General features: G+C 31.5%; 2 protein-coding genes across 3 annotated transcripts; one reads left to right on the top strand and one right to left on the bottom strand.

Annotated features, from left to right (window-relative positions):
- Nucleotides 1-612: 612 nt before the first annotated feature.
- On the bottom strand, nucleotides 613-18,534 carry LOC132718762 (E3 ubiquitin-protein ligase RNF170-like). Of its 2 annotated transcripts, none has more exons than XM_060702592.1 (6): nucleotides 18,513-18,534; nucleotides 7,759-7,882; nucleotides 7,076-7,314; nucleotides 6,563-6,636; nucleotides 5,232-5,351; nucleotides 613-4,524 (listed from the first exon to the last, which is right to left on the bottom strand). In XM_060702592.1, exons 2-6 carry the CDS (start codon nucleotides 7,860-7,862, stop codon nucleotides 4,246-4,248), a joined length of 816 nt encoding a protein of 271 aa, XP_060558575.1. In that variant the 5' UTR covers nucleotides 7,863-7,882; nucleotides 18,513-18,534; the 3' UTR covers nucleotides 613-4,245. The 2 variants fall into 2 exon arrangements, with proteins under 2 accessions (XP_060558575.1, XP_060558506.1); XM_060702523.1 differs by lacking the exon at nucleotides 18,513-18,534 and adding an exon at nucleotides 10,384-10,538.
- Nucleotides 18,535-19,027: 493 nt separating this feature from the next.
- Nucleotides 19,028-23,800, top strand: LOC132718929 (uncharacterized; the record flags this gene model as incomplete). Its single annotated transcript, XM_060702671.1, is given in 2 exon segments — nucleotides 19,028-20,944; nucleotides 23,639-23,800. Coding segments are annotated over 2 exon segments (1,256 nt in total), but the record flags the coding sequence as incomplete, so codon positions are not given.
- Nucleotides 23,801-25,451: the final 1,651 nt, after the last annotated feature.

Below are 25,451 nucleotides of genomic sequence, written 5' to 3' on the forward strand. Positions count from 1 at the left end.
TAAATTTAACTACAGATTATTCATCTTCCTTTTTAGAGAAAATATACTTATACAATTAAAGAGTATGTTTGGGAAGAAATATTCTAATAAGAAAATAACTGTGATGATGTTGTAAACTGTTTCCTTTAATCATTTAAAGGCATATTATGCCTCAGAAACAATTTTTTCCACCTTTAGAAAGAGCAAAGATGAGTTTTATAACTTTTAATTAATGTTTATTAGGCATGCTAGATGCTTATCACCTACAGAAATAGTAGTAAAATGTAAACAAAATAGTGTTTTGAATTCCATACAAAATACTTAATAACTATAACTGTTTAATTGCTCAAGAGCTTTAGAAACAGAAGATGATAATGAATAATTATTTTTTGGAAACTATATCAGGGCACCAAAAATTAAAAGTTTTTAAAAATAAAAATAAGAGCATTTCTGGGGCATAATGGGGCTTCAAAAAGTGGGGGCCACAGTTCAAATTCTTCCAGGTATGAGTGTAAAAAGTCTAACACTTTAGAATGAAATCAAATTTTTGTATGTGAGACAAACCTTTACTATTGTTAAAAATATACCATTTGAAATCTCACAAAATCAATAGATTAAGAATAAACAAAACTGTTAAACTTAAAATTTATTTCTTTTATAAATTGACATGTCTCTTTTATAAATATATTAATATGATCTCATAAATCCTGAAATAAATAAACATTTTAACAACATAAACAATACAAAGAAAGTACAAGGCATAATATAAAATTGCTTACTGAACATTAACGCTAGTGAATTTGTGTAACAAATTTGCCTTGCTTAGACTGTGGTAAATTTCATTCAAGGTTTAAAGTGAATTGGTCAATAATGGAAGGTCTGTTGTACCAAAAATGATTCTCTTGATAGTATTTAGTATTATACTAGTCAACAAACCACAAAAGAATAAAACATGTATGTTGTTGGTACTTTAGTGTTTGATCCATGATCAGATAGTATATATCTTTATACATATATAGCAGAATAACTGATAGAACAAATTATCATTATTATCATATAAATGGAAATACTAAACCACTTAGCACTCAATCAGCATCATAACAACACATAAATCTATTTTTTTTATAAATATTTAAAATGTATCTGTAGTAGACCAATCCACTTTAAATGATTTCATATCGAAATACAAAACTTGAGCTACCAACAGTGTACTATGATGTGCAGGCTAGCCTGGCTATATACTGGGTCACACAGGCTAATCAGCAGCATAAAGATTCTATAAATACTTTAGCCAAGTTCACCATTCAATTATTTATACAAAATATATATCTAGCACTTAAACATGGGTTACACAATAGATTAACAATCCCATTTAAACATACCAACAGTGAAAATGAAATGTTTAGCAGTTTGATATAAAAATAGTAAAATTCAAAATATTTACATTTTTATACTTAACATTCATTTAAAATCATGCATTTTTACCTAAATTAACAATATACTTGAAAAATCAACTTGGACAAACATTCTGACATACTGTCTTGTAAAAAGAATTCCTTTACTATCGTAACTTTACTTACAACCATATAGCATGGTATTTGTAGCTTTACTGCTTAATAAGTTAAGCTGAAAAAGTCCATACCTTAATACCACATTCTAACACTCCACGTGATTTTGTCACTATAGACAAGGAAGGAAAAAACTGGTGTTAAACTGCCAATAAACACTGGTAAGGGACTATTTGTATATGCAGCTGTTATGTTTTCACCCTCGATTATATGGTTTACAAAGCCCTTTAAAGCAACAAAAAAAGCATTTTTATTTATATTTTCAGTTCTTATAATGTTTTTTTTCCAAACAATATCAAATAATATCTCACATACACTGACACCACATATTTGATCCATATCAGTTAATAAATATTTTTACAAATAAAAAAATATTTATCCAGTTATGTTAGCTTTTACTGTAGATGTATTATTTTGTAGAAATAATGCAAGTACAAGCATACACTACCAATTAATCAAACAAAGCAAATTTTTAAACAATTAAACTTTGAACAAAATTTTGTTTAACAAAATGGAATAATTAAAAAGAACCTTTTCCCATAACTTATTGCAGTCAAAACATAATAAAGACACTCATCAATCAAAAACAATTACTGCAAAATCATTATTATTTTTGTGTGGCAGTTATTTTCGTGGGTTTTGTGTACAGGTCAATCAATAAAATTCAGATCAAAACAAATTTCATAATGTCTGCTTAACAATATTTTGCAGTACACTATTTGCATTTCACATTTTTGCAGAAATAGACAATCCATGAATTTAAGAACCCATAAAAATGTCCTTTGTGACTAAACCACGAAATTTCATGCCCACAAAATCGAGTAAATTTACAGTAATCTATAAAATATATATGTCTTTGTCTTGTTACAAGTTTCATATAACAATCTTAGATATGTGCTTTCTCTGTACATACTTCGCTTTGAAGCTATTCAAAAATAAAAAAGTGAACTATAAATGCACACTGTAACAAATGGTATTCTAGCTTTGAAACTATATGAGCAAAACAGTTGATAAAAATATAATATAAATATATATACATTTGTATTTCTATTGTCATATATTTAACAAAGGACAAGTATAGAACTGAGAAGTAATTATAGAATCTATATATGAAATGAAATTCATCACTATGGGAATGAGAGATTGAGAAAATGGGATCAATTCTCCAAAATAATACTATTTTGTTATGATGGGACTGGAAATATTTTTTCTAGATTTTCACACCAACTAATATAGGTCTATGCCAATTACCAGTGAGCAACGTTTAAGACAATTTATTAAGCAAAATGACCCATAAATGAAAAGCGTTTTTTACTTAATTGAGCTCAGAATTTGCAATAAATTTTAATTTCAATAAAAAATTTCTTTGAAATATACTTCTTCAAGGCTTTTTTCCATATTTTCCCTTTTACATTTTATCAATGAAAGATTCTTAAACTTCATGTTTTTAATTTTTTTTAATCTCAGTGGAGTTGCTATAATAATCAATTACAACATTACAACCAAACACCCATTTCCTATGTATAAAATATAGATGTTGTAATAGTCTATTACCTGACAGCTTGAACATTTTGCCCTGCCATTTTTTCTTTAACATGACATTCATCTCATAATAAATAAATATATGATATATTTATGACATATAATCATAGCATCATAAATTAACCTGACAAACAAGCCAAATGCATGAAATATCACAAAAAGTCTTTAACAAGTAGTTTTGAAGCAATTAAAGTAAGAATAAATATTGCATAAAATATAAATTTTTGGTTCCTAAGAATAAAAAATCAAAATTTAAAAAAATTATGTAGACAGAGTAATCATTGTGTCTGAACATTAAGCAAATAATATATAATATAAAAGTGTATTGTAGTCATCTTTTACATATCCCCTGAGTGCTAGCAGCTATTATTGCAGGCATAGAACATTAGCATAGATCAAATCTGTGTTTACAGACCAGGCAGCTTTTGCCAATATGATCATTCAAACAAGAGGGTCATGATTGCCCTAGATTGCTCACCCGAGATCCAATGCTGGAAAATCTCACAACTCTTCAATGCTACAGTAGGTAATTCAAGTGTTTTAAATTTGATAACAGTGGTATGAATAAAATAACTTTTTAGACGTCCACTAGGCAATACTCTGAGCATTGAAGTTTCATACAATAAGACTTTTATGCATTTCCTATATAAGTTTAAATAAACCAAATAACCCCAGGGTGGCGCCAATTTTGACTCAAATAGGCATGATTCATAAAACTTTTGTAGAGGACCACAATGTGATGCTACATGCTAAATATTTAAACCTTCAACACTAATGTTACTGATAATTTTTCAAAGATTTTATTTTTAATGTCTTTTTGTTTAAAGCTCCTGTGACCTACTTGTGCATCAGACTTGAACCATTTATTCAACTTTTTTAGAGGGCCACCAAAAGATCATTCCTGTAAAGATTAGTAAAAAGCTACCAAATGGTTTAGGTGGAGATATTGTTTAACGAAATTGTGGACATAAACACACAACTGGCAATAAACAGATATTATGCTATCACAATAGCTCAGCACTGAGCACTTTGATTAAGTGTCATATGTAGCACTTCGATAAAGTGTTATGTGTAGCACTTTGATTAAGTGTCATATGTTGAGTGTATGATAAAACAGATATGGTCACTTTGAAAATAAGAAATAGTACAGGAACTTTTATCTCGCTCCAGCTGTTGCTCGTTGTTGAACTACACTTCTATATATCAAACTGACATAAATTGCGAGTAGTAACAATATAAAGAAATCATCCAAAAATCCAAATATTCCAAACAGAGCTTCTGGTATAATGTCTAATGGGGAGATAAAGTAGAGGAATGCCAGGATGAAAATAACAAATATGCGGATTCTAAACATGAAAACAAGGCCTCCTACAGTGAAAAATTCGCTGATGGCATGTCGTAAAAGTGTAGGCAGATCTCGTATATAGTCCATCCACTGAAATGAAACATACATAATTGTTACTCCCTTTGTGTAAATATAGATCATATCTTACTCAGATGTTTAATTTTTTCAAAGTTGTAGAAAAAAAATCACTTACAAATAAGATACACAAATGTATTCAAATATCATTAAAATTCCCAAGTTATTCTCATTTATTTTACATTTAAGAGAAGAAAAAAAGAATTAAAGGCCTTAAAACATACATTGATAGTACATGAGTAAAATAATGTATATCTGAAAATACCACTGATAAATCCTGATATTTAAACATTTAGCATATATCAAAGTTATATTTTAGCATATATCAAAGTTATATTTTATTTTTATTATGGTACTGTAAAATCATACATAATCCTATCTTTTAACAAGTATTTTACTATATGTTAAAATTGCACTGCAGGTGCTTAAGTGGGAATAAAACTATTTGTAAGTGCAGGACTTTGCCTTTAATAGTTCTTTTGATAAAATTTACTTTCATTTTTTTCTTTTCAAAGTTATGATTTTGGATTGTGAAACACAAAAGCAAATGAATGATTGAGACATAATACAAAAAGATCAGAGGTGCTTATACTTCCCCTGAAATCCCTACCCTGGATGCCAGAGTTAACTATATATTTTATGACTCAGAAACATGGAAACAATCTTTCCTAACTGCAAGTTAAAAGTTATTTATTTCAACAAACATGAGTATAAATTTATACCTGTCTTGGTTCTCCAGAAAATCTTCTATTATACTGATAGATAGAATCTACAATATTTCTTTTCTCAGGAGAGGCACTATTATGTTCATCCTGGGTAAAATTTACCAACATCAATGTTACCTATAATTTGAGAAAAATATTTTAAAATAACATATCAATAGATTATAATACATTTTTTTTTAAATAATAAAGCAATGAGTCATTATGACACTATTGTCATTTACTGTTGAAACATGTACTATGTGGTGTCTATTTATCTATCTGAAATTTCATTAGCAACATTTTAGTCCTTTCAAAATGTGTAATGATACATGACAAACATAGCAATGTCTTATGGAACTCGGCAATTTTATAGACTCTTGCAGAATCATGTAAAACACATTTATAAATAAACAGTTTTCAAAGTATAAACATACATGTATAATATACATCTTCAATATTATTCAATTAAAAAAAGAAAGAACCCAATTGTATGGTATTTGAATAAAAACGTGTTTGGTTTTCCTTTCAAAAACAAGATTTTTTTAACTTTATTTACACAGTCTCTGCATGGCCTTTAAAAAAACTATGGCTGCAAATGGACAAATTATTAGGCTTTCAGAGAAATTTCAAAACATTGACAAACAAACATATATGACTTTTCAGTTTTTTTACATGAGAATGGTCACTGTGATACAAGAACAGTTCAAGTTAAAACAGTTTTTTGTGGGTTTTTTTTTGTTCTACTTTTTGGCTGCTGTTAGCAATTTTTTTAATTTACAACCTTTGACATTTTTAAAGTACCAAGTGAAAACAGTTACATCATAAGTTGAAAAGTTGATATTTAACAGCTGTTTTGAATATTTCTTTTGAATCTGGGAAAGAGGAGGGTATAACTGATAGGGAACAAGGTCTTAAATTGACCTTAAGAGACAGGGTGAAAAATCAAAATGCCCTGTTCTGGTAATGAAAATACATATGAGCCGCGCCATGACAAAACCAACATAGTGTGTTTGCAACCAGCATGGATCCAGACCAGCCTGCGCATCCGTGCAGTCTGATCAGGATCCATGCTGTTCGCTATCAGTTTCTCTACTTGTTATAGGGTTTGCAAGTGAACAGCATGGATCCTGATCAGACTGCCAGGATGCGCAGGCTGGTCTTGATCCATGCTGGTCACAAACGCATTATGTTGGTTTTGTCATGGCGCGGCTCATATAAAAGCCTAAACAAACCCAACGAGTACTGGGTCAATTAAAAAAAAAACGTGTGGATTTATTGCAGTTTATTACTATCATTTCAAAATTATTATGTTTTAAAATATATTCTGTATATTTAAACAAATAACTTACTGTTTGTCTGCATACAGGACATACCACTGGTCCCAACCATCTGCCATGATGCCAGTATGTTATCAAACATAAACCTGATAATATATAATTTTATATTTTGTAATGTAATATTGTATGATTTTATTCATTTGTTAGCAATGTTATGAGGTACTGATTTACTTTTACACAGTTGTACTTTGAAGCAGAGACCAAACATAATCATAAAATGTTGCTTTTACTTGCTTATCAGGCTTTAATTTCTAGATAATTTATTTTTATTAATATAGAAAAATAAAAATATATTCAATTACATACTAACAAAAAACACAATTTTTTTTGATGAGCACTTTAGAATAACATTAACAAGTAAAGTGATGAAATGGTGCTTAAATTTCTATAGGAGAGCCACGAAATTTAAAAGGAATATTTCTTAAAATGGGACAATTCAAAAATCTCAAAAAGATTTCACTTATAATGAATTTATATTATAAATTTACAGCATATGTAATGTTGTAATATTTCAAAAGCTCATACCACAAAATATGTGTCCACAATTTGTCTGCACCGCATATTCAGCTGTTCCTAGACATATCGGACATTGGTGTTGTCCATGATTTTCTCTCATTGGCCTATTTCTCTCTTGTTGGTCTCCGGCTGTCTGCTGCTGTGTTTGAGTCTCACGATCTTGTTGTGCTCGCTGTTGTTCAACTTCTTCTCTTGTTTCCCGAACATTTTCCTCACTTTCAGGGTGGATTCTTTGAACAGAATTTGACCTGGAAAAAAAGAAATGATTAAAATGCACTGGAAATGGTGGTCTTCATAGCTGACCAATCTCGCTAATAAGTTCTGACATGCTTAACTGCTTACATTGGCATAATTTTGATATTTGCACAGTGGCCAGTTTTGTGCAACTTTCCTGCATGACAATTAATTTATTTAATGATAATTCAATGACAGCAGGTGCCTGTAAGAACTCAATAACACAGAATCTCACTTTTAAGAACATGTACTTGCTTTTTAACTGTTGACTTTAAGCTTAAACATGGTTACTATGACTTGAAAGCATGTTTTTTATCTACTCCCATTCAACACCTAAATTGGAAAAAATACAGCACTCTTAAAGATGAAAAGGTTTAAAGAACATTTCAATCTGCATGTATAGTAACTTAGTAAAGAAAATTATTAATACTGGATTAAATATAATTTTATACTTTTACCTTTGATAAACTGTTATGACAATTGGTATAAACATTCCAAAGAAGGCCCCAATAGCATACAACACGTCATCTCCTATACCCTCTATCCACATATTTCTACCCATCTTCCCAATGCAGGTAAACGCTGTAAAGAATTGTAAACGCTGTAAAGAATAGACAACTTATCATTCTAGCTGATACTATAATTTACCTTAACCATGCTACATACAAATTGTATAATCTGGAAACAAAGTGATCTCTCGGAAGCATTATTCACAACAAAATTACAAGAGAATTGCAGACTCGGTTTGATTGAGTCTGTACATGAGGGATAATGAATATATGCAACATCCCTCACGCCCTCTAGCACCGGCTTGAGCGGTACTCAATTCTCAAGTCCCGAAGGACCAGAAAATATAACAAAATTCTGGAAACAAAGTGATCCCTCGGAAGCATTAATCACAACAAAATAACATAAGAATTGCAGGCTCGGTTTGATTGAGTCTGTACATGAGTGATAATGAATATGTGCAACATCCCTCACGCCCCCTAGCACCGGCTTGAGCGGTACTCAATTCTCAACACTTAATAGTGCTGGCATCAATGTTCCCGAAGGACCAGAAAAATATAACAACACTGAAGTGAAGTACGGGGCAACTTTTTACAGCTGCCACACAGCACTTGACACCCACTGTTGTGAAGTATAAAAATCTGGAAACAAAGTGATCCCTCGGAAGCATTAATCACAACAAAATTATAAGAGAATTCCAGACTTGGTTTGATTGAGTCTGTACATGAGGGATAAGTCTTTTCCACCAGTATAAAGCCATGTCAGCCTGTACATTGATATATTCTTACCAGGCACTAAAATGTTGACTGACACTTGACATCTTGATATCAGGTGTTGAAACAATTTTACAGAGCAACAGATAAGGTGTGTATTTGCGTCTTTATGCAATTAATTTTACAAAATACGCAAATTGTTTTTTATATATGTGTATCAAAACCCATTTTAAAAAAAATAAGATACGCAATTGACTTAAAGATCCATGTGTATTGTCATTTTTGTCACGCAAAATTAACCTGTCGTCCACTCGTAGTTTTGGACAATAGTTATATGCATGCTATCCGAATATTCCGAAATGTAATTTAGGGCTGACTAATCAACAGTCTCCGGTCTTCGATGGTCCCCTATATCAAAAGACTGCCGAAGTCAAATCAATTAAGCACGAGACAGTCAATTTATATAATACTCTACTCAGATTGACAGTCTTTACAGACCAGCAGAGACAGTTGTTTTTGCAGAGACCATCGATAAGTAGGTCCCATGCAAATAACTTGTATCAATAGATGCTCTGAAAGCAATATGCTGTTGTACATACATTATAGGGAACAAAAGAAGATTTGAAACATAACAATTCTAAATAATTAAAAATCCACCTGAAAAACGAAGTTGTTTAAATATTCCGAACGATGTTTGATGTGAGATATTATGGAATGTAGACAAAAAACTGGCACATTGGCACATTCGGGCAATTGCGTAAATAATAATAATAAAAAAAACATAATTAACCATGAAATTCATATCTTCATATTTGAATACCCAATCAATCTTAAAATCATAGTGTCACAGGTTTTAGAATACCCAATTATTAGAGCCAATACCCAATTCCACATGAAATGATGGAGTAATACCCAATTTACTTTCAAAGCTTATCTGTTGCTCTGATTATAAGCTTTAAATTAATATATAGGAGAATATTATAATATTATTTTTGTTGTAAGTTAGAACTAGTTGTGATTGTTTGTGTTTACAGATATTATGAACTTGTTACATTAACTAATGTGTATTTATTTATTGTTTGCTTTAAAGAAAAATAAAGATGATGACAGGAACATGTATATCAAATTTTATTTTATGATTATTAAACTTTTTAAAGACATTATCTTGTGTTTTCTTTCTTCGTTTATTTTAATAGTCATCTTGATTATTATTTAATTTTTGATTGTTAAAGAAAAAGTAAAAAACAGAGCTAAATTAATCATGATAACCTAAAATTGGCCAGAGACGGATCTACTTAAATTTGGGGTCAGGCTTACTACCACCAAATTGGTAAAGAGTTATCAATTTTAATATTGACAACCCAACTGTTAAAATGATCAATTGCTGTTTTTCAGATAACATGATATTTCACAAATATTTTAAAACAAACATTAAATCTCATTATTTCTTGATTTTTATAATTAAACGGATGTTTCAATGATCATTTTATGGTCTGAATCATAAGTCGGGCCATTCATTATCAATTTGAGCTATCTATCCCAGAGTACTGCTAACCCCTGTGATGAATGTTATAGGCAGGAATACTGCATGTAGGACTCAGATGTGTTAGTAAATGGTGTGAGAGAAAGTAAAAACCTGAAAATGAACATTATTTTGATTTTTGTTGCGCAGACATGTCTATGCGAGGAGTTTGACATTAACAGAAGATAGATAGATTATCTGGACAGCGAGTCACCATTCTATAAAAAAATCAAACAAACAAAAATTTAATTAACTAGATTTCGAGTGGTCGAAACTGAAAGTATACAACGATTTAAATTTGTTGTAACAGAAAATTAAGGGAAATATAAATTTCAACGTACTTAGTTGATAAAATTGTTTCCTATAAAGTACTGTCAATGCTTCAATGAATTACTTTAACTGAAAAAAAAAAACTTCTTTATTTTGACGCATCACTTGTCCCTGAAACGCTTGTAATTTCTGAGCGTTTGATAATTGAGACTAAAGTATTACTTCTTGCCGTCCCAATTACCGTTCCATATCGTAGCGTTTTCGAATTTTCCAAGGTTAAAGCCCACTAAATATCAATTGTTCCACAAAACTCAAACGCTGGCAACCGATATATGCTTCAGTTAAAGTTCAGCGGATATTCATGTAGAATGGTCGCATCTAACAGGTTGCTGTTGATTGTAAAAACTCTGACAACCTACCTGTACTATCTGGTGTCCCTCAAGGCTCGATCTTGGGACCTTGCCTTTTCTTATCTTATATTGATGATCTTGCTGACATTGTTAAACGTATTTGCAGACGTCACAATAGTATATCTTACAGTTAATTCAACCCAAGATGCCCAAACCCTCTAAAAGATCCAAACAGTCTTGAAAACTGGGAATCTGATTGGTCCATTGAATTAAATACTGATAAATGCGAAAACCTGAATATCAGCCGCAAGGAATATTCCAAAACACATGGTCAACAACTAAAATCCACTGAGGCTGCAAAATATTTAGGTGTAACAATAAGTAAAGGTCTACCTTGGACCAATTATATATATTAGATAACAGCAAAAGCATATAACTTACTCATATTTCTAAAAAAGAAATGTCAAAACTTCAAACAAAAAGGTCAAAGAAACTGCCTATAAAACTTATATATAGTTTGGAATCCTTGGCAAAAATATCTGGTTTACAAATTAGAACAAGTTCAAAGGTCAGCTGCCAGATACGTATATAATGACTAAAATTACACCAGTTGTGTATCTAAAATGTTAAATAATCTTATTTGGCAAAATCTAGAGCAGAGGTGAAACATCAGCTCTGTTACCCTTCTCTACAAAATCTAACACAATCTTGTGAGGGTCGACCATCACCACCTGACACCCACTAGAAATCTGAACTACTACCATACTCAAGAACACAACATCACACCTATTCATTTTCCCCTAGAAGTATTTGTATGTGAAATGGCCTATCCGTGTCCTTACAAGCTATTATCAGTCTAGATCTCTTTACTGGGCAGCTGCACCCTTCCTTCCAGTTTTAAGTCAATTTTGTTTTTATCTTTTTATCTCAGTCTTGTAGTTTTCTTTTAACTTGCTTTTATCTTAATGTGTTTCATTTCCACTTTTCCTTTGCTATACTTTGACTGAGAATACAACTTGACACAATTATTTATGTACTTTACAGAACTTGAACAAAGAGAAGCTTTAGTAGAATTTTGCTTATACATGATATTGACATGTATATCAACACCCTTCAGAAAACGAATTTACATTAGAATTTAAGAATGAACTTGCCTTAAGTGATTTACGATAGAAAACTTAACAAACATAAACAAAGAAAATATCCAAAACATTTTTATATAAATGTGCTGTTTATAAATAATTTAAATAAACTAAGATAATATACGTTTTTATTTAAAGTTACAGTTTCGTTCTTGTGAGATAATGTCAGATAAAAACTGTTCTTTTAAACCTTTTACCTCTCGTTTTTGTTGTTTATATTTCATTTGAAGAAATCTAAGCAACTAAAACCAAAATTAAACAGGAAATATCTAGTAATTTATTGACATTATTTGTATTATTTAGTACTTTGCAGCCGTTACTGTTAGTAATCTTGAAATAGAAATAAAGCTACACTAGGTAAAGTATTTACAATGAGTTTGATGTAAGCCATTCTCGAGTACTTTTATTGAATTAATAATTTCTGTAAACGTTCAATAACTTTGATGATGCACACGTAAAATTGCAGTCGAATTTGTTAGGGAACGTTACACACTGTTTTCTTAATGATTCGCGTGCATTAGCTAACACACTTTAGCTCAAAGTTTCTTGAATTTATATGTCCATGAGAGTATGTATGATTGTGCAGTTCTAGTTTTTTAATTTTCTTAGTAGACCTTTATATTATATAAATGAAATTCTTAATTATAGATGATGGACCAATTCTGATTTTTAAACTTGTTGTCAGTTGTTGACAACATTTGCTTATGGAGAGCATGTTTTGGATGGACATATAAGCAATGTTACGTGACTTTGGAATGTGCGTGCGCGCGCGGACGCACGCACACACACATCTGTAGGGATTACTAAATTTATAGAACATGTTATGTACAAAATGTCTTCCCAGATTTAACCCAATATTTTGTTAAAGTAAAATGTTTTTTAAAGATCCTGTAACTCAATATTTTTTTATGGTTTTATATCATAAATATAGTGCTCAAATGAAGATTTATCAATAATGTAAGTTCCAAAAAGCATTATTTGTAAGGATATTACCAAATTTACATTTCATGTTAATAAAGGGAGGTAATTAGAAATTCATTTTCTATAAAGTCAAAGTCAATTTTTTCAATAAGAAATGTATGCATTTATTTTAATGATTACATATAATTTGGACAAATATTTGCAGTACATATTTTACATATTCTTCGATATTCGAAAATTGTTTTTTAAATTATATATATATATATATATATATATATATATATATATATATATTATATATATATATATATATATATATATATATATATATATATATATATATATATATATACAAAAAATGAAAACAAGTGCCGGAAAAAAGTCACATATAAATAAAACAAAAAACAGTCCATGAGTTAACTTATTTAATTATTTGCCAACCGGTTTCTCTTATGATCATCAGGGCAAATGTGACGTCGTCGCATAGTAACGACGACGTTTTTGTGTACACATGTGTACGCATAATCTAAAAATAGTAACGTCATTATATAGTATTAAGTTTTGGATTAAAAACATCAATAAAATAGCGTTCTTTAGATAACCTAGCTGAAACGTTTTTACTGTGAAATTTATAAAATGGGAAAATACAAAATTTCGGGTCTTTTTTAGAGCATTTATCTAAATGCTCACTTAAAGGTAATTGTCTGGTTGATGGGTCTCTTATCTGCTGAGCATGAACAGTTTTTCTGTTTCTGAGTTTGTCACCTGTTTGGCCTATGTAAAATTCTTTGCAGCCGTTGCAAACTAAAACATATAAAACATTTTCAACAGTACAGTCCATATTTTCTTTTGTATGAAATATTTTATTCTGAAGTTTTAAAGAATATCCTTCTATTAAATAATCACAGAGGCCACACCTCTGTTCGTTGCATTTTTTAACACAGGGCATTATATTGTTTTCTTTAAATTCTGAACTTATTAAAATGCTTTTTAAATTTGGTAATTGTCTTTTGCATTTTATTATGTTGGTGTTGCTTATTATCTTTTTCATTTTTTCATCATGTTTCAGAATTTCCATGTTTGTTTTAATTATGCCAAACAATTCTCTGTTTTTCGGGTTACATGTTGAAATATATGGAAGAATTTTGTTTTTTGGTTGCTCCTTAACTTGAAGTAAGGTGGTTCGGGGAATCTTAATAATATATAATCTTTCAAATAGAAAACTTTCAGAATATGAAAAAAGTGTATTGTTGATGGGTCTAAAATTTACACCAACACCAGAAAAAAATAATCCTAGAGAACTTAATAATGATATTTCAGAATTTTTTCGTAAAATACGATTGCTTGAATATTTTGATGAAACTGAGAATAAAGATGTTTCTTTGGCCAGGAATAAAACATATTTCAATCCACCTAGTGGTCGTAATGGAAAATTAGATACATATATATCAACAACTAACACTTGGTGTTCAAGTGTTTTAAATGAAGAAAAAAACATTAAACATAACATTACTTTAAACCAGCGTAAAGCTCTTAAATCACTTGCAGAAGATAACACAATAATTATTAAAGAAGCAGATATGGGTGGTGGTATTGTAATTATGAATGTAGACTTTTATAAAAGAAAAATTCTAGAAATGTTAAAAGAAGAATCTTACTACAAATCTATAACTGATTTTAATAAAAAGGGAACTTTTTTAAAAATAAAAAGAGTTAATCAGCAAAAATACCAAATTAACAACAAATGAGATTGACTTTCTGTTAAATTTTGAAACAAAACCAAGTACATTTTACGGACTTCCGAAAATTCATAAAAGTAAGATTATTCCAGAAATATGCAAATCAAAAGCCTCTGAATATATTGAAATACTTAATCCGGAAGACTTAACATTTAGACCTATAGTTGCTGGTCCTCAATGTGAAACTAGCCATTTAAGTTCATTTCTAGATAATTTATTAAAACCTTTTGTGGAAAAGTTAAAAGTTACTTGAGAGATGATATTGATTTTCTGAATAACATACCAAAGAAAGTTGAAGAAAGTACAAACTTATTTCATTTGACATAGTTAGTTTGTACACAAATATACCCCATAAACTAGGTTTAGAAGCCATTTCATTTTGGTTAAATAAGTACCCAGAATTAATTACACATCGTTTTGATAAGAGCTTTATATTAAATGGCCTTGAAATAATTTTACAAAATAATATTTTTTCATTTAATAATCAATATTATAGTCAGGTAAAAGGTACAGCCATGGGGACAAAGGTTGCTCCAACATATGCAACACTTGTACTAGGTTATTTAGAAGAAACATTGTATTCAGAAATTAACAAACAGAAAGGTGAAGATTTTGCTAATTATATTCAATGTAACTGGAAAAGATTTTTGGATGATTGTTTTATATTTTGGCAAAGATCTCTAATTGATTTATTATATTTTGCAAAAATACTTAATTCACTTCATAAAGATATACAATTTAAGAAACAACAAAGTACAGACAGACTTCCGTTTTTAGATGTAATGGTTATTAAGAAAGGAACATATATAGTCACTGATGTATATTTTAAAAGTACTGATTCTAAACAATATCTAAATTTTAAATCGTGTCATCCTAAACACATTAAAACAAATATCCCGTTTTCGCTAGCAAGGAGAATATGTGCAATTGTATCTGATAAGGAAATACTTAAGATTAGACTTAAGGAACTCGCCATCACTCTAATTAAAAGAAAATTTCCAATTCAACTTATAAAAACTGGTATTAAAAAAGCTTTTGGAGATTCCCCGAACCACCTTACTTCAAGTTAAGGAGCAACCAAAAAACAAAATTCTTCCATATATTTCAACATGTAACCCGAAAAACAGAGAATTGTTTGGCATAATTAAAACAAACATGGAAATTCTGAAACATGATGAAAAAATGAAAAAGATAATAAGCAACACCAACATAATAAAATGCAAAAGACAATTACCAAATTTAAAAAGCATTTTAATAAGTTCAGAATTTAAAGAAAAACAATATAATGCCCTGTGTTAAAAAATGCAACGAACAGAGGTGTGGCCTCTGTGATTATTTAATAGAAGGATATTCTTTAAAACTTCAGAATAAAATATTTCATACAAAAGAAAATATGGACTGTACTGTTGAAAATGTTTTATATGTTTTAGTTTGCAACGGCTGCAAAGAATTTTACATAGGCCAAACAGGTGACAAACTCAGAAACAGAAAAACTGTTCATGCTCAGCAGATAAGAGACCCATCAACCAGACAATTACCTTTAAGTGAGCATTTAGATAAATGCTCTAAAAAAGACCCGAAATTTTGTATTTTCCCATTTTATAAATTTCACAGTAAAAACGTTTCAGCTAGGTTATCTAAAGAACGCTATTTTATTGATGTTTTTAATCCAAAACTTAATACTATATAATGACGTTACTATTTTTAGATTATGCGTACACATGTGTACACAAAAACGTCGTCGTTACTATGCGACGACGTCACATTTGCCCTGATGATCATAAGAGAAACCGGTTGGCAAATAATTAAATAAGTTAACTCATGGACTGTGTTTTTTGTTTTATTTATATATATATATATATATATATATATATATATATATATATATATATATATATATATATATATATATATATATATATATATATATATATATATATAAAATTTCACTTCAGTGTGGTAACAAACTTGATTAAAACATACAGGTTTATCAAGGACATATATCGAAATAGATCTAATAAATTGTATATCTGTCTCGGATATATGGGGTTTAAACATACGACATGTGGACAAATGTTATATTATAATTTCATCATTATGTATCATTTCATATTGATGCCAGCACTATAAAGTGTTGAGAATTGAGTACCGCTCAAGCCGGTGCTAGGGGGCGTGAGGGATGTTTAAAAAGCGTTTCATACTGTTTTGGTGACACTTTTGCTTGTGTCCCTTGTTGTTTTCTCGTCTACGGTAAGTATCTTCCCCATTGCCTCTAGTTTTTATTTCTTTGATTAACCCCCCCCCTTCCCCCGGTCTCCTGTCCCCTTCCCCTTTGTGGGCCTATTATTCTTTTCTTTGAATTCCTAATCGGTTGCAGATTATTTATCATTTAATGATTAACCTGTCCGTGCTCTGTCTTTGCCCTGTCCTGTTTTTGTTTGTGGTCCGCCTGGGCTCCTTGCCATTGGTTTCTTGTTGCTGGGTCATATGGGGGTTGCGTTCATTGAACGCCGCCTTTCCTTGTTGATCTTGTTTATCATATTTTGCACTTATTCATTATCACTCATGTACAGACTCAATCAAACCGAGTCTGCAATTCTTATGTTATTTTGTTGTGATTAATGCTTCCGAGGGATCACTTTGTTTCCAGAATTTTGTACTCCACAACAGCATGTGTCAAGTGCCGTTATGCAGCCGTAAAAAGTTGCCCCGTACTTCACTTCAGTGTTGTTATATTTTCTGGTCCTTCGGGATCATTGATGCCAGCACTATAAAGTGTTGAGAATTGAGTACCGCACAAGACGGTGCTAGGGGGCGTGAGGGATGTTGCACTTATTCATTATCCCTCATGTACAGACTCACTCAAACCGAGTCTGCAATTCTTATGTTATTTTGTTGTGATTAATGCTTCCGAGGGATCACTTTGTTTCCAGAATATTAATGATCCCGAAGGACCAGAAAATATAACAACACTGAAGTGAAGTACGGGCGCAACTTTTTACGGCTGCCACACGGCACTTGACACCTGCTGTTGTGAAGTACAAAATTCTTGGAAACAAAGTGATCCCTCGGAAGCATTAATCACAACAAAATAACATAAGAATAGCAGACTCGGTTTGATTGAGTCTGTACATGAGGGATAATGAATAAGTGCAACATCCTTCACGCCCTAGCACCGGCTTGAGCGGTACTTCAATTCTCAACACTTTATAGTGTTGGCATTTATTGATTTAAACCATTTATTGATTTAAACATATTTTATTGCCAAAAAAGTCATATACATTGTACATACCTGTAAAAAAATTCTGGAACAAAGTGATCCTTCGGAAGCATTAATCAACAACAAAAATAACATAAGAATTGCAGACTCGGTTTGAGTGAGTCTGTACATGAGGATAATGAATAAGTGCAAACATCCCTCACGCCCCTAGCACCGGGCTTGAGAGCGGTACTCAATTCTCAACACTTTATAGTGTTGGCATCAATGATCCCAGAAGGACCAGAAAAAATATAACAACACTGAAGTGAAGTACGGGGCAACTTTTTACGGCTGCCCACACGACTTGACACCTGCTGTTGTGAAGTACAAAAATTCTGGAACAAAGTGATCCTTCGGAAGCCATTAATCACAACAAATAACATAAGAATTGCAGACTCGGTTTGATTGAGTCTGTACATGAGGGATAATGAATAAGATGCAACATCCCTCACGCCCCTAGCACCGTCTCAATTACAATGACATTACATATTTGCACAGGAACTTGAAATTCTATCAAATAACCAATATTAATTATAATATCCAAATATACCCCCTATATACTATATAAAAATTTTTATAGTATATAGGGGGTATATTTTGCATATTATCGTTAATAGTGATAGAATTTCAAGTTCCTGTGATATTTGGCAAAATGGTTGACCCGCAAGTTCTCTCAACATTAGCATCGGGTCTTTCCTGATGCAATAAATTACAATAACATATTTTACAAGAATGACTATCAGTATATAGCCTTTTATTAAACCATAAGCAAAGAAGAAATTAACTGACCTTATGAATAATTGGCATCGGCTGAGCTTGTTTTCTAAGTACTATGAGACACAAGGACACAAACAACAACAGTTTGTTTCAATCAGAAGCACCTATAATTTGACAGACATAGACGTACCATGCGTCGGTAATTTTTAATAATATGACGTCATAAAAAATAGTGTTTCAATCTCTTTTCTATGTTTTGGTTAAAAACTAGAGTCTAAAAACGCTCTAACTATATTTAACTTTTTTTCTACAAACACGAGCAATTAGAAACTGGTGATTGTTTTAAACGGACTAAATGATTTTTTCTTCAGAAATCTATCTACCTTTTCTGTAGTCCAACTAATTAGACTTGTCAAAGAGACACCGAGATAATTTTGGACGGGCGCTGTCTTTTTCCAACGGTTTGACAGTAAGAAAAAAAATTCTGTAAAATGGGTCAAACCGTTCACGCCAAATTAATTAGGCTACCTTTTCTGTTAAGTCACTTGCGAGGACGTATACTACTGTATGCAGTAAACGTTGTTCTTTTTTAATGAGCTTACTTTTAAATAAAGAATATTTTGGCTGAAATGTTCGTGTATGCCAAAAATAGGTTAACATAGTGAAATAAAAGTTAGACACATAGAAATGTGACGTTATCGTGAGCTAATGAGAACGCGCCGGTGCTAGGGGGCGTGGACGGTAGATATCAACATCCAAACCGAGTGGGCAACATTTTCAATTTTGTCGTTTTGAGAGTACTTACTCTGATACTGGGGATAATGAAACAAATCTTAAATGATTCTCTTTGTCACTAATCTGATCGATAATGACAAATAATAAGTTTTTGTTGATTGGCAAATAAGTTTGCGTTTGTTAATAACCTAACTTTTTTACCGACCCTCATGAGTAATTTACACAACTTGTTAAAATTTATAACGCACACACCGGAAGTGTATTAGCAACACAAGACAAGAGACGAGAAAGTCGAAAGTTGGATGAAAGTTGTGAATCATTTCAGTCTGTGTTTGGGACAGGACTGTTAATTTTTGTAGCAAATAGTGAATTTATATGCTCTTTTTTTCTAAATTATAACATTTATTTGGTTTTTAGATAAATAAATATGTGACGACATGGAGAAATATTTTAATTTTAAAAACAAATCGAAGCAAAATAGTGTTTACTTTTGCCGAGCATTTGACAGGGTTGATATAAATTGGAAATGATTTTTCTGTTGTGTAAAAAGATACAGTAGAAGATGTTGGTATATTTGAAGAAATGTGGTTACAGACGCATGTCACATGTCACAAATATGAAATATTGCACGGATAATTTAAGTAAACATGCTATGGTTTAAGGGTTTAATTTGAAATGGCAAGTTCTAAGAAATCCCTAACAGATAAATTTACCATGGAGTCAAAACAAAAATCTCCTGGGAAAAAATCGAAGAAAGGGTCAAAAATTTCAAAGTCACTATCAAGGGAACTGTCTGGTTCATCATCTCCAGTAAGTGGAAAGAGGAAAGCTCAGAAATCTTCTAGTGATTCTTTAGTAGTAAGCAAATCTAAGGAAGAGTATTCAAGTGGTGTACTTGACACAGGTGCTTCAGTTGAAGGCTCTGCAGTGCAAGACAAAGGTCATGAATTAGCTGCATCCAGAGATAAAACTCCTGAGCCAATGGATATAGATACAGAAAAGCATGTACATATTGAGAAGTTGGATACATCATTAGAAGCCAAGTGGATCAAACCAGATGATGATGCTGTATTTTTTGCAACACCTGAGACCCCTAAAGCATCATCACAGATTTCTAATACTACAACATCAATCAAGCCACCAATGTTGAGATCATCTTCTGAATCTCTATCAAGTAAAGTAAATAATCCAAGAAGTGGAGATGGTTATTCACCATCAAACAGAAGGAAGCATTCAGCATCTGCAGTTGAAGCTTTGAAAAAGTCTGTATCTCTTGTATCTTCCAATTACAGTACAGACTCCCTGGCAAGTGAAATGGAGTCCTACAAACTTGGAGGCTCAAGAAGCTCAAGTGCTAGTGACATTGACACACTACGACACTCTGACAACAATAGCTGTGAAGAAATTAACATCGGGGAATGTAGTTCAACAAGCACTCCTATAAAGTTTGGTTTGTTTGATGAGCATAAGGATACTCCTGCAACAGTTGTGAGAAAACCTCCAAAATTTAGTCTTATCAGAGAAGCTGCTTCAGAAGACTTTGACAGCTTATCCCTGTCATCAGACTACTCTCCAACTGCAACTACAACAAGTTTAAAAAGTTTTGATGGACGAAATCGCATTGATGATTTTAGTGATGAGAGTGATTCGTCTAGGATGAAAGAGAGTTCAGAGTTTAGTGATGACCCAGATTACCATAGTCATGTCCACTTTGTACCACTCAACAAGCAGCTTCAAATTGTTACTTCTATGGATAGACTAATGGACAGGTAACTATCTTTCATTTAGTTTAAAGGTGGTGTTTCTGTTTTTGTCACCTTATTGAAGAGAATTTCCCATAATTTTTGTTGCTGCCAGTAGTTTTAAAACAAAGCATTTCCTTGGAAAAAATAAGTCTTAATTTAAATGCCCATCAGTATGTCATACTCTGTGAGGTAGTTACACATTTATTAGGTGCTTCTTTTGTTTAAAAGTACCCATTAAGGCCATAAGAGTGCCAAACAATTTGTAAAGAATGAATAAAATTTATTGTTGTCTGTTGGTCTCACTACCCAACAAATGTCCTCTCCTTTCCTTTTTGGGATATGCCAACAATTGAGGTTCATTGGCTTTTTCTTTGATCTTAATTTCTTATAGTGGCATTTTTCCATGTGAAATGAACCAGGGAAAATGTCACTTAAATCCACAGTTCGTGTGGTTTCCTTCTTTTTCCAACTAATATTATGGACAGAATGAGCAGCATATACCATTGGATGTTAGCCCGTTCTTTTTTCAATCATACCTTGTTCAAAGAATAATTTGAAAAGTATTAAAAATATGATTAAAAGTTCACATGTTGGCTAAGAGTAAGACCAGTAAAGAAAGCTCAGTGTCCAAGAACCATAAACCTGCCTTGCTAACTTTTTGTGAATTATTTTCCTAAAAAAAATGCTTGTCCTGAGAATAAGTTATATATATTATATTCTTAAACTATCAATCATTGAAACATCTGTTTAGTTACAGCACACAGTTACATACACTAGTTGCTTTAATTTCATGAGGCAACCAAAAACAAAATTATGTCAAACTGCAGCAAATACAAATGTACTGTGAAACGCCACAGAGCACCAGTCTGTGACTACCGCAGACAAAATTATTAAAGGCTACCTGATGTAATGATAGTCATGATTGATAGCAAAATTATGGTGTAGTATATATATTGTTTATTTGGGTTTTTAGAAATGGTGGTATTTTTTAAGCCAAGTAAGAAAAATTTTAGACACTAATCATTTTTTTTATTTTTAAACTTTGGGATGAAAGCTTTGGAGAAATTACTGCTCATGTGTGCCACTTGTTGTTCTTGTAGACATTTTTCTGTTTATACCAGTAACAATAGAATTACTTCCATTTGTCAGTTTTTCAGGTATTTTCTTTTTGAAAGCATTTGAAAATAAACATTTCACATTGTTAAGACAGAAACTTTGCCCCTTACCACTGCTTTCAAGCCTCAAGAATGAAAAAAATTATGTTTTATTGTGTACAAATGTTATCCAGATTGCTTACAAAACAATGAAAAATTGGCACAAAGGTCTTTTTTTCATCACTATAGCCAGAAAGTCTAGGTGTATTAACTTTGAAAATAGTGTTAAAATTGACTTGTTTTATCATAAATATTTTGTCAGTTACCTTAGCTGAACTAGATCTGCTGAAGAGATAGCTTGTGATTGAGAATTGATTTTTTAAAAGCTTCACCCTGTCAATTTAATTTAATGGCTTGTTGAATGACTGCATCCACTATATGTGACGAGGAAGTAAATAGCATATATGCTTTAATGTAGTAATACAGCTAGTGAAAACTTATTTATATGAAATAAGATTTCTTAAAAGTGACATTTGTGGCTGAAAGATTAAGTAGTACTATAATCTATATACTGAAAAAGGTTTTCTAGATATAAAGTTGTAGCATTAACATCTGTATAAAGTTTAAAATTTGAGATTGGTTTGAATTGTATATTTAATTGCATTTATTACTTAAAAAACGTGACTTTTCAACTAATTAAAAAATTTTGAACAGTATATAAAGCTATTTTCTTATGCATGAATGGTGAGTTTAAAGTTGCTGAATCTGTACACAGTTTGTAGGTTTGTCAAGTTATGTATCATCACATGTGTCTCCTTAACCATGTCAAATAAACCTTAAAGGCTGTCTCTTTTGATTGAGTAGTTTACATATTTGTATCTGAAAGATATAATTTAAATTGTAAGAACTGTTGGGGTTATACATCTTTTAGGTCCGGTGTTTTCTTTAGCGTCAGCAAAATATTGTTTGTGCTTATCAAGCAAGAATATCCCATTATTGTAGAGAAATGTGACTCAGTATTTTAGGTCAATGTGACTTTGCTTTAAGAAAGACTTGGAGATACCTCTTATGTTGAGGGCGGAATACTGCTTAAGCTGGTGCTAGCAGTGACTGTGTGAGAGATTTTGCACTTTCTCTCACTATCTCTCATGAACAGACTCTATAAAACAAAGTTGTGGTTTTCATCTGTTCGATTTTGTTTTGAGGGATCTTCTTTTTCTATATGCAGTTGAGTTCATATAAGAAAATGGGTTATTCCAAGATATATGGGGGGTGAAGTTAGTATTGCTGGCCTTGTGGAATAACCCACTATCAATGTATATGTATGTAGATTTGGTAGCTAAATAATAATGGTTGTGTTGTTAAAGGCTATTGTTTAGCTGGTTTTAATATGCCAGTGAAGTAAGGAGCTTGCAAAACACTGGTGTAAAAGTCATTACCCTAACTTATACAGAAGGCCAGCATTAAGACAACCCCCAAATATCTTTTTTCATGGAAGTTTTTTATGTGAAAGTACATCATCATATAGAATATCATGTTTCAGTACATTTATCACTTTAAAATCATACCTGATTTAGTGAAATGATTCTGCATTAAGATATATGTATATAATGATAAATTACAGTAGAAGTCCCAGAAGACGCTCGCACTCACCACCCAAGTCCAATGATCAGGGTTTACACCATCATCTGCCAGCAAGATTACAGTTTGTAGACTTTATGAGATCCAATGGTCTGTCAACCTACCTGTACTACCTGCCCGCTGATATGACACTAGAAAAGTTCAGGTAAATATTTACATGTATTCATAATTTTCAAATGTTTATTCTTTTCTATAGATCAGTTTGAATCATTTCAATATTGTTTTCTGGAACATCAGAAATACTTTGCAGGTTTTTATTTTGCAGAAGACTTTTGACGTATCATTTGTAGGTTTTTATTTTGCAAAAGACTTTTGACATATCATACTTCTTTACTCAGATTTGGATTTATATTCCAGGGTAAAGTTTTCAACAATTGCAGACTATGCTAAAAAAAACCAAAAACTGTATTATGATGACTAAAAATCTTTTTAAAACCGATGCCCAGCTTTTAACACAATCGAAATAATAGGCCAGAATATACCTTATAATGCCCTGTTTATCACATAATTGAAGTTAGTTTTGAGAAAATGTCTAAAAAGAATCTGAAAATTGAAATCATCAATTATTTTGTGAACAGTACATGATCATTTGGCACTGAGCCCTTTAATCTTACATATAAAAAAGGTCTAAATAAAGCAAGTTGGCACCATTGACAGCTACATGTAATCCTCACAACTTGGACATAAATCAGTCTGTACTCTTTCATGTCAGAACTAAGATTAGACATTGAAATCACCAGGTCAAGTACTGTTTAGGTTTTGGTCAAGACTTTAGTGACATACTTCTTAATAATTATGGTACATGTGTATTGACTTGTTTTGATCATTATTGAATAAATTGAGTGAAGTAAACAAATTGATTTAGGTTAATTTTGTTCTAGGTGATTTTTAAAAGTTACTTCATTTTCGCCACAATTTCAAACATGGTTTAGTGTTTACAATGTTACATACTCCTCCATTGATTCTTATTTGATTTCTTGGGAGTCTCATATTCAACTAACATGTAGGTTATCTCATTTGAAACAGTCTGTTCAAGTTTGACTAAGTGGTGTTATGCTGAATGAATATTTTACTACGTAAATTATTTAAATTTACTACTGTCAGTGTCTGAATATGTTTTCATCTATGAGAAGTATACCTAAGTGATATTCCTACTTAATTGCTGTGCTTGTGAATAACTTATCTGTTATCATTTTGTGATACCGGTATATATTAACAGCCATAACCTGCTTGAGTCAATGGTAATTAGCATTTGCTATCGGTATTCAGTATAGAGCCAGGCCAGCCTGCACAACTATGCTGTCTGACCAGGCTTGATACTGTTGTATCATTCATAGCTCAAATTATGTATTTTGATAGACAGTTCCAAAGTCAAAGCAGGGCAAATCCATCAGAGTTACAAAAATAAATTGCCATTTAATGTTTCAATGCACATGATGGCATTTGAATTTTGGAGTAACTAAATCTAAGTTTTTTTTCATTTATAGAGTAAGCACATTTACAAAGTTAAATGTTCATTCATAGTTTCAGTCTCTGGTAAACAGTTACTTTAACCCTGCTGAATTTTGAGAAATCCTGCTTTAAATGAAAAATACTTTATTGCAAGTTTCAATACCAATATTTGTTTCTTTGGTTTTAATTCCAAATTAAGCATATTTTGGTCATATACCAGCTTTCCTGGATAACTAACCAGAATTACAGATTTTACCATAAGCAGCGGCTGACTACTAAACTCGCTATATTTCTGAATCAGCGGTGAGAAACAAATTACCATTACACTCAGTGTCGGAGGTCAC

The sequence above is a fragment of the Ruditapes philippinarum genome, unplaced genomic scaffold (genome assembly GCF_026571515.1).
Source record: "Ruditapes philippinarum isolate M1 unplaced genomic scaffold, ASM2657151v2 ctg10512_1_1_1_1, whole genome shotgun sequence".
Lineage (NCBI taxonomy): Eukaryota > Metazoa > Mollusca > Bivalvia > Venerida > Veneridae > Ruditapes > Ruditapes philippinarum.

Bases quoted from the DNA above. Each gene is read 5' to 3' on its own strand.
- LOC132718762 (XM_060702592.1), bottom strand. From the start codon at position 7,862: ATGGGTAGAAATATGTGGATAGAGGGTATAGGAGATGACGTGTTGTAT. The intron at 7,315-7,758 runs GTAAAAGTATAA...CTTTTTTTCCAG, and splicing joins GTCATAACAGTTTATCAAAG to GTCAAATTCTGTTCAAAGAA. The intron at 5,352-6,562 runs GTAAGTTATTTG...CTCAAATTATAG, and splicing joins GTCCTGTATGCAGACAAACA to GTAACATTGATGTTGGTAAA.